At 47.4% G+C, this 15,590-nt stretch overlaps 1 protein-coding gene across 2 annotated transcripts in view; it reads left to right on the forward strand.

Moving 5' to 3' along the window:
• Positions 1-15,590, forward strand: part of CELF4 (CUGBP Elav-like family member 4) — a 701,688-nt gene that overhangs the window by 652,688 nt on the left and 33,410 nt on the right. Inside the window, exons 9-12 of one of the 2 annotated variants that reach the window (XM_060280393.1) lie at positions 2,993-3,058; positions 5,439-5,441; positions 6,919-6,999; positions 13,736-13,879. In XM_060280393.1, coding sequence (XP_060136376.1) covers positions 2,993-3,058; positions 5,439-5,441; positions 6,919-6,999; positions 13,736-13,879 — 294 coding nt within the window. Of the gene's footprint in view, positions 1-2,992; positions 3,059-5,438; positions 5,442-6,918; positions 7,000-13,735; positions 13,888-15,590 lie in introns of those variants that run through there. The other variant, XM_060280394.1, reaches the window with a different exon arrangement.

The raw sequence follows: 15,590 nt of genomic DNA on the forward strand, positions 1-15,590 counted from the left end.
TTTCCTACGCCTCTCTTTAAATCAGCCCTTTCTCCAGAACAATGAGGACTAGGATCTTAACTTTATTCCAAAGGCCTCCATAAGACAGCTTGATCCCTGGTTCAAGGCAGGCAGGGCTCCTGCCTCAAACTCTGGAGAGCAACAGCCAGCCGGTGGAAAAAGAAAACGCTGGTCAGTCTCACTAGAAAGCAGCTTCCGGTGCTCCTGTCTTTAGCCGGTAGTCTGAAGAGGAAGGGCAACTTGAGAATGGAAGGCCTGGCTTAGATGCCACCAAGGAGAGGGGTGCCAAGGAAATGCAGGGCTCCTGTTTCCAGCGATGGCTCCCCACCACAGAGAACATCTCATTATTTTGCCTGGACTCTCTCTTTTTAACCACTGGCCTGTGCAACCCTATAGCACTCGCAGGTTTCCTCGGGGGAAATCGCCTTTGAAATGCTGCTTCCGCCCAGCATTCTGGCTCTCTGTCCCTTTGAGTCACCCACATCTCCCTCGATGTCAGCTGATAACTCTATCAGTGCTGTGGATTTGCTGAGGATCATTCCGGGCGAAGCACTCAACGTCATGCTGACTTTGGTTTTTCTTTTTCTTTCTGGCACCGGGCAGACACTCGGGGAAAGTGACATTAACAGATCTACTTTCTTTGAAGGACTTGGGAGTCGTTCCTCGACTCCTACCTAATGAATAAGTGCTGCCTTCGTTAAATTCATATTTATGGTTGTCGAGGAGGTCATTGGCTTGTTTTATGTCTCCAGGTTTATGGAAGGTTATCCGCCATGGTCACACGGTGTCGTGCTGGCCGGGATCGCCTTGCAAAAGAAGCGACTGTAGCTGAGAGAAGCTTTTTTTCCCACTGGGATATGGAAATGATGGGATTAAGAGAGAGGCGGCTTCCTCTTCTCAGCCAGGTGCCCTGGGAGGGGGCTTTTGCCCTGAGATGTCAAGAGAAGTTACTTTGGACATCCGTTTTATCAGCTTGGCTTAGTCTTCCATTTTACGAGCTCAGATCTTGCTATCTATGTAGCGTGTCAGGCCAGGCAAACCTCCTTCCTTCTCTGATAGGCTTGCACCAAAGGCTGATTCATACTGGGGAATGTTGGAGAATTCCAACAGAAACAGAAATGGGGGCAGAAATGGCCAATGTTTGCTTATTCCTCCCTTGTCCAGGATGGAAATTGAACCAGCAAACGTGACCAGTGTTTGCTGCTGTTGCTGCTTGCAGTCCACAAACGATACATACTTGTTTTTCCCCCATTTGCATTGTGCTTCCTTTGCAATGAAATGAATGGGGTGGAATAACGTATTCAGGCAGCGAGACAACTAGCGGAGTTTTTGGAGGAAGGCAAACTGCAGCAGAGCAGAAAGAGTGTGGCAGCTGTGGTGGGCGGCACATGGACTCAGCCGCAGCCATGGCGGGGAGAGGAAGCCAGGCACCCAGGGGCACCCACACCAAAAAAAAAAATGTGATGTAATTATTGTGGGAATGTTAGGGATGTGGATTAGGATATGTTATTAAATAGATCCTATCCAAGCTTGTGTTATCAAGCTTCCAATATCAGCAGAGTGACATTCCCCTTTTGTGCGCAGCAAAGCATGAGCGTTAGGTTTGTTAGAACCTCTGCAACAATATTATACTTCAATATTATACTTCCTGGCAAATCCCCTTTGTCCCTCTTAAAAGAAATACACGACACAGTAGTATTAAAATAAGATAGAGTTTACTCACATGACATCCTGAGTTAACAGCGTAATCTCAGAAAGGCAGGATTACGTAGAAAAGTTACAAATATGTACATCTGGAGTCTGCTTAGTAAAGTGAGGCTCCATCTGGTCTCTCTCTTGGCAGCAGGCCAAGAGGGAGAACCAACCTAACTGGAGATTCTCTGGAGATGTGTTCCCTTTGAAGGAGAAATGGCTAAGAGAGAGAATGGCTGCTGGCTAGGGGCTTTTGTCTGCCAGCTAATCCATCTCATCTGCATATCTGGAGGAACAGGAACTGAATTTAGTCAGGTGTCCCTCCAGGTGAGTTCCTCTTAGTGGACACTCTAGGAACTGTTGTGACTTGTCTGCCCCAGTGTTCCATCCCACAATTATGACTTGGCACGGTGCACGCGAAAATTGGGCACCCACAGTGTGGAGCCCAAATCAGCACCTCTGTTTTACAGAGGCAATGCATCACTTTGTGTAACAGCCCTTTGGGGTACCCATCTCAGCATTGACCCTTTCCTGGGATTTGCCAGGTGCCTCTTCTAGGACAAGCCAAGGGTAGCCAGACAAATTCTTTTGAGGCTTCTGCTTCCACTCTGCCTGAGCCTTCGTCTCCAGGTGCTGTTCCACTTCCGCAGACAGGAGAGAAGCAATGAGGTGGAGAGCAAAGGGATGAATGGCCCTGATCCCCCTAAGGGGCTGTCTTAAAAAGTACAAAGCCAGGGGGACTGCATAAATGTAAAACCTAGCCGCACCGATAAATACAAATTAAGCTCCTAATAAGAAGTGAAATATTAGGGCCAAGGTGACATTAGGGGGACAGAGGTTCAACCAAGCTATGCTTTAAATATTTTATTGCTGCACACCCGAGGAAGAGCTCGTTCAAATGATATCTTTTTTTTTGCGGACTTCTCCCTACCCAGGGGGAAAGAGGGCATGAGAAAGGAAAGTCCTGATCTATTTCAGGTTAATTTGCCTTTTCCCTCTTTGTGTGCTTGCAGGATGATCATAGAACTGTAGAGTTGGAAAGGACCCCAAGGGTTCCCCTTGCCCAACCTCCTGCGATGCAGGAATCTCAGCTTTGCCTCCCCAGTCGGAGGCAGCAATGCTACTGGACACAAGTTGCTGGGAACTGCTGGAGGGGAGAGAGTCCTTATGTCCTGCTTGCGGGTTTCCTATTGCTGGGCTGGTTGGGCCATTGGGCTGACCCAGGAGGTGCTTCCGGTGCTCCTAAGCTTACCTGCATCCCTTTAACCCTAGCCTTTCTCTCTCTCTTGTGTCTTCACAGCACAGAGTCCCACCGCAGCCGACCCTTTGCAGCAAGCCTACGCCGGAGTGCAGCAATACGCAGGTCGTTAGTATTAACACTTTCCCCCAATAAACCTTTCACTTCTCTGGTGCCCGATACATTTGGGTGCTCTTCATAATTGCTTTGTATTTTGGAATCCCAATGAGACCGTGAAGCGACATCCAAAGGAGAATGCTTTTGTTGAATCGTTGCGTTTTTGCCCTGCCTTTCTGTAACAAGTGCCCAAAGAAACTAAGGGTGCTTTCAGACTGTCTCCGTGGAATTCAGGTGGAATTCAACCAAGTTCCAGCAAACTTGGGTTGCACAATTGTAGTCAATTGGGAAGTTCTGCACAAGAAACTCGCTCCCCCTCCCCCCAAAAAATCTGACTTTCTGCAGTAAGGAAAATGAGAATTAAGTTTACAGATTGAAACACAGGGCAGCAAAGAAAATGTTCTTCATTTGAAATAAGTCCTTTATTCAAGGGCACCAAAAGTCCAATGATTATAGCAGATAAGCCTCTAGTTTTTAAAGACATTCAAATCAGGGTTGTTAGGTATTTCATTACTACTACTATTATTATTATTATTATTATTACTAGTAGTAGTACATTTATTTATATCCTGCCTTTTACCCATGCTGGGACTCAAGGCGGCTTACAGATAAAATAGAATCAGCTAAAACAATTGAACTTTAATAAAATTATATAAATATGATCTATTTAAACATACAAATAATTACAATAAAAAAGCACAGCAGCATCCTTTCGCTTAAAAAGTCAGTTCCCAAATGCCTGTTGGAACAAGAAAGAAAGCACCAGAAAAAAGAGAGGGCAGAATCTAGTGTCAGGCACAAAATACATCATCCTGAGAATCTCAGCTCTCATTTTTTTAAAAATCCAAATTTCTAGTCCTTATGGCAGGAAGATGGAATGCAGTGATATCTTGTAGAATCTCCGAAAGGAGAAGTGAATAATGAGATTCCCAGGGAATCGGGTTTCTGTGTCCTATGCAACAACCTGTCCCTTCACTTAATTAGCAGCATCAATTAAGCAAAATAAGAAATGTATGCAATTTTGCTTGGTGTGCACAATTTAGATGGGTAATGAAAATCCCCTTTTCTCACACTGCAGAGCTCAAATTACCTTAGCACACAGGATGCCATTTTGGTACAAGTGCAAAGTACAGTACTTGCAGAGTGAATGGATACTGGAAGTCCTTTGCCTCCAAACTTTGGGAGCAATTTTTGTCTTGGGTAGAGAGGGGGATGGAGGATCACACAGGATCCCATGTGCAGAAGAAGCACAGGGATCAAAAAAGAGATATTAGTCTGAAAAGGCAAGGAGGACATACCTTGAGATATTACGTATTAATCTAAAAAATGATCGTGAATTAGACAGACTCATCCATCAGGGCTCTCCTGTCCACCTCCCAGGAACCGCTGACTATGTCCTCTATGGTTTCAGCCACTGTGGTGTAAGGAGTCCTGTAGAGCAGAGGGGGGCAGAAGGGAGATCTGGATCTACCGGTCGATCTCTCGGTGATCTGCACTAGATCCAGATAATTCAGATTCCCAGTTGTTTTAATAGTAGGAACAACCAAGTGACTTTTCTCACCCAAAAAAAAATGAATTAGGCTGCTAAAGGAAGGGACAGTGGTGTAGCATGGATTGCCAGAGCCCAGGGCAAGGAAAGTATTATGTCCCCTAAGGCAAGTATTGCTCCCCCAACCGGTAACTCCATGCGGCACTGCTGCTGCCGCCAGACAGAGCTACAGAACAGCAGCAGTAGTACCTGCATGCATGCCTCCTCAGGATGGATCGCTGTCACTGCTGTGAGTCTTGCCATCCACTTGTCTCTCCCACCACTGGGGAACCCTGTGCAGCCAAAGGATGCAAGGGCCCGTCCTCTCCCAGCTCCAGCTCAGAGTGCTGTGCAGGTGAGGCAGGTGGGAGGGACAGGGAGTGCCTCCAGTCAGGGTGGCAGCTGCAGAGGCACACCTCAAAAAAAATATTGCACCCGAGACAATTGCCCCGGTAGCCCATCTCCCACATGCACACACCTGCTATGCCTCTGGGAAGGATGCTAGCCAGAAACAGACTTCTGTAGAAAACAGAAGCTGTGAGCTCAGTTTTGTTCAGGCAGGGAGAAGTACCTGGGTTCAGTATTTGCTCAGAGGCACCGTTCTTTTTCTTCTGTGTCTTTTGCAACTGGTTCTAATTGGTAGAACGTGGAGTTCCAGTAAATTTTAAAAAAGCAGATACAACAAGCTTGACATTTTCCCACCTCTGGTTTGGAGCACTCTAGCAAATAAAATCAGGAACAGGGAACTGTGGCAAATGACTAAGAGCCATAGCTGCCAAGTTTTCCCTTTTCACGCGAGGAAGCCTATTCAGCATAAGGGAAAATCCCTTTAAAAAAGGGATAACTTGGCAGCTATGCTAAGAGCAGGTGAAGGAGAAGGCAACACAGGGAGTCAAAGTCAGGCAGCAGCTCAGATTCAGGGTAACAAATTTCTCTGCGAAGCACTCGTGCGAAAAGGGTTGGAAGGACATTCTTCCCTGAAATGCAGGGTGCTTTGACATAGGATGCTTTCAGTTCCCCCATATGTTTTAGTCATGGTGCATTTCCACTGGAATTTCTCAGACTTTTAATATCAGTGCTTAGTCTCCCTCCATGGATAACACAACCTCTCTGTTGCTACAACCAATTGGTTTACTCCCTATGGTTCAAAGAATGACTATTGACTCCTGCCAAGGAATGCTTTTGTGTGTGACTCAAACCTGGATCTGGGACCATAGCTGCCAAGCTTTCCCTTTTCTCGCGAGGAAGCCTATTCAGCATAAGGGAAAATCCCTGTAAAAAAGGGATAACTTGGCAGCTATGATCTGGGAAGTTCAGTTTCATTCTCCATAAAAGACCAGTTTCTGGTGTCTTAGTTTCTGCCCCTTATCGCTTGCAAGATTTGACAGACTGGTCTGGTTCAGATCTTTCAGTTCTTAATAAACCCCCTGGGAAAGCAAATTTGGCCTTCGTAGGGTCCCAAGGGGTCATGATTTTGGAATTGGTGTGTCGTGCTATGGCGTGACCTTTAAAATAGTTGTCTGTGGTCCCATTGCCTCCTGTTGCCATGCAAGCAGATAACTGGTTTCCACCACACATGGAAGTCCATCAGAGACTTGAGATACCAGCCTCCAGCTCATGAAAGCTTATGCCATAATAAATGTACAGTATTCGTCTTTCAAGGCACTGTGAGACAGGAGGCAGTGATGGCCACCAACCCAGATGGCTTTAAGAGAGGATGAGACAAATTTATGGAAGAGAAGGCTATCGATAGCTATGAACCATGGTGGCTATGCTCTGCTTCCACAGTTGGAGGCAACAGTGCTTCTGAATATTGTGGCTGGAAACCACAGGAGGGGAGAGGGTTCTTATCCTGCTTCTAGGTTTCCCACAGGCATCTGGTTGGCCACTGTGAGACAGGGTGCTGGACTAAGTGGCCCATTGGCCTGATCCAGCGGGTTGTTCTGATGTTCTTACCGCAAGAGACTTCCTTGGTTTTGCTGCGATAGAGTAACACAGCTACCCCTCCACAACTCTTTCCCTTGTGTTGAGTATCCATGGACCACACCAGGCTCAGGGCCACACCAGCTTACCTGCAACCAAGTTGCACCATGATATTCTCCCAGATCATTCAGACTAGGCCTTCAAGGTTGCCTCCCTCCGTCTGTGCAAATGGCTTGTGCCTCTCTCATTTGCGATGCATTTCAAGAACTCAACTTATTCTGGGTTCATGTTATGATGTGCCACCTTACAGCCTGACAAGGTTTAATTCGTGGTTGGGGATGATTGTTGCGGGTGAAGATCTGCTTCTGCAATGGTCCTGAAATCTTCCTTCTTTTCTTCTCTCCCCCTCTTTCCCCTATAGCCGCTTACCCTGCTGCATATGGCCAGATAAGCCAAGCCTTCCCACAGCCGCCTCCCATGATCCCGCAGCAACAGAGAGAAGGTGAGTCTTTGGGATACTGTCTTGACCACGGGCAATTCTTTCTGTAGCTTCAGGAAGAAACACTGCGTAGCCAGCCACCACTTCTGGAAAACACACTTCCTTGTGATGTCATGCACACACTTCAAGAAGCAGTCACTATCTAGGTATCATAACATGAGGAAACTCCTGCCAGGGCTCCAGAGCTGCTATTTTGATGCCACTATGAAAACGCCTATAAAAGAAGCCACAAAAACATATTTACTGAAGAGTGAGAGACCTGTAGGTTCCTCAATTCTAAATTATTCTTGGCTGCACCTCACCAGAGGCTCACCAGCTTCCCAAACCTTTTGTGTCACATCCTAATAAATGGAAGATATGCTATTACATCAATGTGAGCCCAAGTTTTGCTTTGTTTGCTGGTCCACTTTTTGTAGCTGCTGTCTCCTGGAGGAAATGATAAAATAGCAGGAAAGGTGGTAAGATTTTGCACCTAGTCTCCTCAGATATCAGCCTCTAGAGGGGAGCATAAGGTAAAGGTAAAGGGGTCCCTGACCATCAGGTCCAGTCGTGTCTGACTCTGGGGTTGCGGCGCTCATCTCGCTGTATAGGCCGAGGGAGCCGGCGTTTCTCCGCAGACAGCTTCCGGGTCATGTGGCCAGCATGACAAAGCTGCTTCTGGCGTACCAGAGCAGCGCACGGAAACGCCGTTTACCTTCCCGCTGGAGCGGTCCCTATTTATCTACTTGCACTTTGACATGCTTTCGAACTGCTAGGTGGGCAGGAGCTGGGACTGAGCAACGGGAGCTCACCCCGTTGCAGGGATTCGAACCGCTGACCTTCTGATCAGCAAGTCCTAGACTCTGTGGTTTAACCCACAGCGCCACCTGGGTCCTTCCAGGAGGGCAGCATAACTTGCCTCAAGTGGCCCAGTGTTGACCATAGAGTGTTAGGTTGTTGCTGGTTAGTTAAAAGCTGAATACCAATAACTGCCCAATACTAATTACAAAATTAAAATATAACAACAACAACAACAACAACAACAACAACAATTTATTATTTATACCCCGCCCATCTGGCTGGGTTTCCCCAGCCACTCTGGGCGGCTTCCAACAGAAAAATAAAACACAGTGATCTATTAAACATTAAAAGCCTCCCTAAACAGGGCTGCATTCAGATATCTTCTAAAAGTCTGGTAGTTGTTTTTCTCTTTGACATCAGCACCAACACTTTGAATTGTGCTCGGAAATGTACTGGGAGCCAATGTAGATCTTTCAAGTCCGGTGTCATGTGGTCTCGGCGGCCGCTCCCAGTCACCAGTCTAGCTGCCGCATTCTGGATTAGTTGTAGTTTCTGAGTCACCTTCAAAGGTAGCCCCATGTAGAGCGCATTGCAGTAGTCCAAGCGAGAGATAACTAGAGCATGCACCACTCTGGCGAAACAGTCTTCAGGCAGATAGGGTTTCAGCCTGCGTACCAGATGGAGCTGATAGACAGCTGCCCTGGACACAGAATTGACCTGCGCCTCCATGGACAGCTGTGAGTCCAAAATGACTCCCAGGCTGCGCACCTGGTCCTTCAGGGGCACAATTACCCCATTGAGGACCATGGAGTCCTCCACACCTGCCCTCCTCCTGTCCCCCACAAACAGTACTTCTGTCTTGTCAGGATTCAATCTCAATCTGTTAGCCGCCATCTATCCTCCAACCGCCTCCAGGCACTCACACAGGACCTTCACCGCTTTCACTGGTTCTGATTTGAAAGAGAGGTAGAGCTGGGTATCATCCGCATACTGATGAACACCCAGCCCAAACCCCCTGATTATCTCTCCCAGCAGCTGCATGTAGATGTTAAAAAGCATGGGGGAGAGGACAGAACCCTGAGACACCCCACAAGTGAGAGCCCAGGGGTCTGAACACTCACCCCCCCACCACCACTTTCTGAACACGGCCCAGGAGGAAGGAGCGGAACCACTGTATAACAGTGCCCCTAGCTCCCAACCCCTCTAGACGGTCCAGAAGGATGTTATGGTCGATGGTGTCAAAAGCTGCTGAGAGATCCAGCAGGACTAGGAAACAGCTCTCACCTTTATCCCTAGCTCGCCGGAGATCATTGACCAGCACGACCAAGGCAGTTTCAGTCCCATGATGAGGCCTGAATCCCGACTGGAAGGGATCCAAATAGTCCGCTTCTTCCAGGCGTGCCTGGAGTTGTTCAGCAACCACTAATTACAAAAGCCATCAAAGTGTGCAAATACGTACAATTTAACAGGAACAGCCATATTAGAGAAGCTAACCACATCAACATGGTATAAAACACAAATTAAAACCCATTTATCCAGCTTTCAGTGTAAATTGATAGCTGTACAATATGCATATGCCATGGTGTATCAAACACAAAACAATGGTATAAAATATAGGGGTGGGCATTGAATATATTACTATTGATCATGCCTTTTTCACCTTTTGAAAACAAAAAACAAATGCATTACCTTCAGGAATTAACTCATCTTCAAATTCACACTTTTTGCCAAGCCATTAACCACCCATCTTTACAAATGGGAAACTGAGATAGAGAGGAAGAAATTAGCCAAAGGGTATCTAAGGAACTCATATGGACTCCAGTCTGTATCCAGCACTTTTTCTCTAGCCTATATTATTCCGAGGAATCAGGGTGAATATGAATACATTGCACCATGTGATTAGCCACATGGCTTGTGGAAAGTATGACGCGTGAAGTCATTGGGGTACTGGCCCTAGTCATTGCCCCTTTGACCTCCCACAGCCCCCTGTTTCCTATGGAGGGCAGCACTCCTTGCAGTACGCAGCTCCCATGCTTGAGTCACCTTGCTTGAGTCTCCCATGCTTGAGTCAGCTTGGTGCTCTGCAAGGTTTCATGGACAACCATTCTCTGTGGACAAACACACCTTTTTATTTAATTAACTCAAAGTTTTTATAAACCACTTAATATAAACCACCTCTAAACAGGAGACAACATATAAAGAGGGACTCTGGGTTTGAGTGAGGGAATAATAATAATATTATAATAATTTATTATTTATACCCTGCCCATCTGGCTGGGTTTCCCCAGCCACTCTGGGCGGCTTCCAAGAAAATATTAAAATACAATGGTCTGTTAAACATTAAAAGCTTCCCTAAACAGGGCTGCCTAAAAGTCTGGTAGTTGTATTTCTCTTTGACATCTGGTGGGAGGGCGTACCACAGGGCGGGTGCCACTACCGATAAGGCCCTCTGCCTGGTTCCCTGTAACTTGGCTTCTTGCAGCGAAGGAACTGCCAGAAGGCCCTCGAAGCTGGACCTCAGCGTTCGAGCAGAACGATGGGGAAATGTCCATCTCCCAGGGTGAGAGGCTGGGAGGAGAAACGAAAGATGTCAGCTGAGAGGGGCTACTACATTCTGTAGGCGGTAATGGCTAGGAACCTTAAAGAGAGGTTAAAAAAATACTTTTTGTAGCTGTTTTTGATTTTTATTTACATTAGTTTTCTATATCTTATTGTATAATAAAAAAGGTTAATTTTTTAAAGACATCATTAAAGCCATTTTTAAAAAGGTAGTATACAAGCATACGATTCGGGGAATTCCAATATATAATAGCAGGGTCTGAGCTTATGGGTAAGGGAAAGCCCTGGGCAGAGAGATATGTAATGTGCTATATGCGGGGCTACCTTTGAAAGTGACTCAGAAACTACAACTAATCCAGAAAGGGGCAACTAGACTGGTGACTGGGAGCAGCTGCCGGGACAATATAAGACCGGTCCTAAAGGATCTGCACTGTCTCCCAGTACATTTCTTAGCACAATTCAAAGTGTTGGTGCTGACCTTTAATGCATAGCTGCCAAGTTCTCCCTTTTTTAAAGGGAAATTCCCTTATGCTGAATAGGCTTCCTCGTGAGAAAAGGGGAAACTTGGCAGCTATGCTTTAATGCCCTAAATGGCCACATATACCTGAAGGAGTAGGGACGCAGGTGGTGCTGTGGGTTAAACCACATAGCCTAGGGCTTGACGATCAGAAGGTCGGCGGTTCGAATCCCTGCGACGGGTTGAGCTCCCGTTGCTCGGTCCCAGCTCCTACTCACCTAGCAGTTCGAAAGCACGTCAAAGTGCAAGCAGATAAATAGGAACCGCTACAGCGGGAAGGTAAACGGCGTTTCCGTGTGCTGCTCTGGTTTGCCAGAAGCGGCTTTGTCATGCTGGCCACATGATCTGGAAGCTGTACGCCGGCTCCATCGGCCAATAACGCGAGATGAGCGCCGCAACCCCAGAGTCGGTCACGACTGGACCTAATGGTCAGGGGTCCCTTTACCTTTACCTGAGGGAGTGTCTCCACCCCCATAATTCAGACTGAGGTCCAGCACTGAGGGTCTTCTTGCAGTTCTCTCCCTGCAAGAAGTAAAGTTACAGGGAACCAGTCAGAGGGCCTTTTTGGTAGTGGCTCCCACCCTGTGGAACGCCCTCCTATCAGATGCCAAGGAAACACAGAACTATCAGAAAGTTTTTAATGTTGAGTTTAATTATGTTTTTATATATGTTGGAAGTCGCGCAGAGTGGCTGGGGCAACCCAGGCTGCATCTACACAGTTATTTTAAAAAAAAAACACTCTGAAAATGCTCAGGAGGGGGAGAATCTGTTTTAAAGCTCACAATGGAAGAATTTCATAGAGTTCCGATTTCAGCTCTACAGTGCCATCTGGTGTCACAGTGTTATGATGCACTTATAACATTTTATTTTTACTTATGTAGCTGAGTCCCCAGTCAGATGGGCGGGAAACAACAACAGCTATTATTATTATTATTATTATTATTATTATTATTATTATTATTATTATTATTTCTTTATGAGACTTCTGTAGCAACTGATGGTGCAGAATGGGGCATTCCATAGCACAGTGGCAAAAGTGAAAAGAGCTCATTTTAACGTCGCCGCACAGTGATATTCTGCAAGGTGCAGAATAGAATTCCCCGACATGATCTAAAGGCTTTTGCAAGGTCTCTACAGGGGCGGATGTGCTTTTCCCCAGGTCACATGGTCCTGAATTGTTCAGCACCAAGACCTTGAACCCTGCCCAGCAGCTGTTCTTGACATGATGTCAGAGTTTCCACCTTGTGTCTTCAAGGGACTGTGCTTTGGCTCCCCCTTCGAGTGCTCCAGTTCTCCAAGTCACTTAGCTAAGCGGCAGGGTCTTGGGGGCCTCATTAGTCCATTAGCCTGGCCCGCTGACCCCAGCCTTGCTCCCCCATGTTGGCGTAAAAACGCGAGGCAACCTCACGGTCCCCGAGGAGCCTGGCACTGCGTAACAGGTCGGCCGTTGCTTTTAGCAACGTAGTGGGGGGAAATTTGTGCTTAGCAAGTCTTCATCAGGGCTTCATTTCCCATTAATCCAAAAAGAAAATGTGGAGGGGGAAAGTGCCTTCAATCATGCCAAGGCCCGGGAATTTTAATGAGCTTTAAATGGGCATCTGTCAGAATCCTGACTCGGCGGAACTACCCCTGCCAGCCAAGGGGATGAGTAATGGCCAATAAAAAGCAGGGGGAAGCACCTTCGTGAACTCCTCTCTCTAACAGGAAAGGCAAAGTTGTAATTTGCTGTGTTATGACACTATAATTATGCCCTGATGAAGAAAGCGAGAACATTAAAAACCCTTCTCTTCTACATGGTACACCCCTGTTCCCTCCTTTCTCTCTCTCCCCCTGCTGACCCCCAACTGACAGGGAAGAAATGGTTTAACCCTTGATCCACTTGATCATTGTGATGATTCCAGATAAGGGTGGAGCGAAGAATTTCACACAGATACACACATACACAAAATTCTGCATCAGATTCCATACCTGTCAACAATTCTCCAGTGAAAAAAGGGATGTCCTATTCCATCCTCATAATTATAATAATTTTATTATTTATACCCCACCCATCTGACTGGGTTTCCCCTGCCGCTCTGGGCAGCATCCAACATATATAAATACAGTCGTACCTTGGTTGTCGAACTTAATCCGTTCAAGGAGTCGATTCAGCTCCCATAACCGTTTGGAAACCAAGGCGTAGCTTCCAATTGGCTGCAGGAGCTTCCTGCACTCTATCGCAACCCGCGAAAATTGCATTGGGCAATGGGCAGAGCGGCACCGGAAGAAATCTGGGGGAATTACGAGATATTTCGCCATTCGGGATGACAGCGGGAAACGGCTTTTAAAACGGGGGTTTCCCAGGGAAAACGGGAGACTTGGCAGCTATGGGTTAGGCAAGAAGTCTGTTCCTTGAGCTAATAAATTTCTGTGTGCAGGGAAAGTTTCTCATTTCATACACGGTGAAAACAGGCAGTGTGTGAGATCTGCAAGATGGCCTTGAGAACGTTGGAAGATTATAGGTAGATAAAAGAAAGTACTTATCCATGCAGCGTATAGTCAAAATATGGAACTTTCCTCTCTGCTTCCCCCCTTAGATGGCAAGTAGGCACTGGGGATGGGCTATTGATGGCCACTTGCCATGATGGCTGTGTTCTGCCTCCACAATTGGAGGAAGCAAGGCTTCTGAGCACCAACTGCTGGAAACTACAAGTGGGGAGAAGGCTCTTGTGCCAATGCTGGAATCCAGTTGGCCACTGTGAGAACAGAATGCTGAACTAGAGGGGCTATTGACTTGATCCGGCAAGCACACCTCACGTGTCTTGTGTTCTCGTGTTCCGTGTGCTCCCGCCTTCTTCATCCCTTACCTCTTTTCTCTCTCCCTCTCCTCCATCTTCCCCGCAGGACCAGAGGGCTGTAACCTGTTTATCTACCATCTGCCCCAGGAGTTTGGGGACGCAGAGCTGATGCAGATGTTCCTGCCATTCGGTAATGTCATCTCCTCGAAAGTGTTTGTGGATCGGGCGACAAACCAAAGTAAATGCTTTGGTGGGTAAAGATAACAAAACAATTAGATTCATCCAGGAAAGGAACTTTCTCTGAACTACTTTTACCGTTTGGTTTTTCTTTTCTTTTCTTTTTTTGGTTTCCTTTTCGTTTTTTCTTCTCATATTGCTATATTTTTTGTAACTTTACTTAGCTGATTCCCCCTCCCCTCCTCCTCCTCGATTTCCCTTTGTCGATCTGCCTTCTTCTTCTTCCCCCCTCCCCCCACCGCTGCCCCACCTCCCCTCCCCCCTCGCTCCCTTCTCACTGTCTCATACTTTGGAACTGCATTGCCCTGCTGCAGAGAGGATCGCTGACTCCAGGAACCTTTTGGGACACCATCCCAAATCCTGGTCGGGTGGAAATGGGGAATTGCTAGGCGTTTGGGGGTGGGTGGGGGTGGGCGACGGGGAGGAGAAGGAGAGGAACCAGCAGAAAGACCCAGGTCAAACGAGGACAGCGGGCGGCAAAGGAAAAGCTTAGCAGACAGTGCATAGATGGGGCAGGAAGGAAAGCTAAGCGATGTGGTTGGGTGCCGTTTCTCAGCTGGGTGAGCGAGACCGGGTGGCAGAAGGAGAGGGGGCCTGGTGAGCAGAGAGCCTGCTCCTTTTTACCAGAGATGGAAGGGGTTGGGCTTCAGGAGCGATGAAGTGGATGTTGGAGCATGCTGGTCCCAGTGTTTGGATTTCTCTGTAGGGTGTCCCCCCATCCTCACTCCCTCCTCCCCTTTGTGCTGCTGTTAACTGTCTTGGATGCCTATGTTGTTATGTGGGGCGGTGGTTGGGAACTCCAGCTCCATCCATCCATCCATCCATCCATCTATCCATCCACTTCCTGCCATGAGCTCACCTCCCTCGGCCCTGCCATTGTCCCCCAAAGAAATCCCTCCTCCATCACCTACCCTTCTCTTTCCGACATGGCCAAATGTCCCTCCAAAATTCGGTAGTGACGACAGCCTTCCAATGACCCTCAGGGAATCCTACCATGCTAGGATTCCTCTGAGCCATAGAAGAAATGGCTGTGCTCTACAGTCCCAGGCAGCAATGCTTCCGTTCTGAAGAACAGCTGCTGGGATTCAAGGTCCTCTTGTGCTCAGTTCCTGCTTGCAGGCGTATTCATTATGCTATCGATTGGATTCATATCCTGCCTTTTCTCTCCATGGAGCTCGAGGTGATAAACATGGTTCTCACGCCTGCCCATTTTATCCTCAAAACAACCCTGTGAGGTAGGCTGAGAGGCAGGAACTGACCCGGGGTCTTACCCAGGGAGCATTTCATGACCGAGTGTGGATTTGAAACCTGGTCCTGGGCACACACCTCAACCGCTACACCACATTGGCATCTGGGTGCCCACTGCTGGAAAAGGATGTTGGGCTTTGTTTGTTGTTGGTGGGATAGATTTGCATTCCGCCCTTCATCCGAAGATCCCCGTGCGCTTCACAGCCTTAAAATACAAAAGAAGAATACAAAACACACAATGAAAACAAAACTAAAAGCAAACCCATACTGGGCCATTGGCCTGATCCAGGAGGCAGAGTCATGTGAAATCCTGACTGTGGCCACATGATGAAAAGTGGGCTGAACCACAAGAGGGAGTAGGAGGTGACAAGTCATGTGAGCCCAAAAGGGGGGCTGAGATGTGGGGTGAGGATGCGCAGGCACATGTTCGGTAATGAGGTCGTGGTGCAAAGTCTTCAACATGAGCCCAAGATTCC

The sequence above is a fragment of the Zootoca vivipara genome, chromosome 11, assembly GCF_963506605.1.
Source record: "Zootoca vivipara chromosome 11, rZooViv1.1, whole genome shotgun sequence".
In the NCBI taxonomy this organism is placed as follows: domain Eukaryota; kingdom Metazoa; phylum Chordata; class Lepidosauria; order Squamata; family Lacertidae; genus Zootoca; species Zootoca vivipara.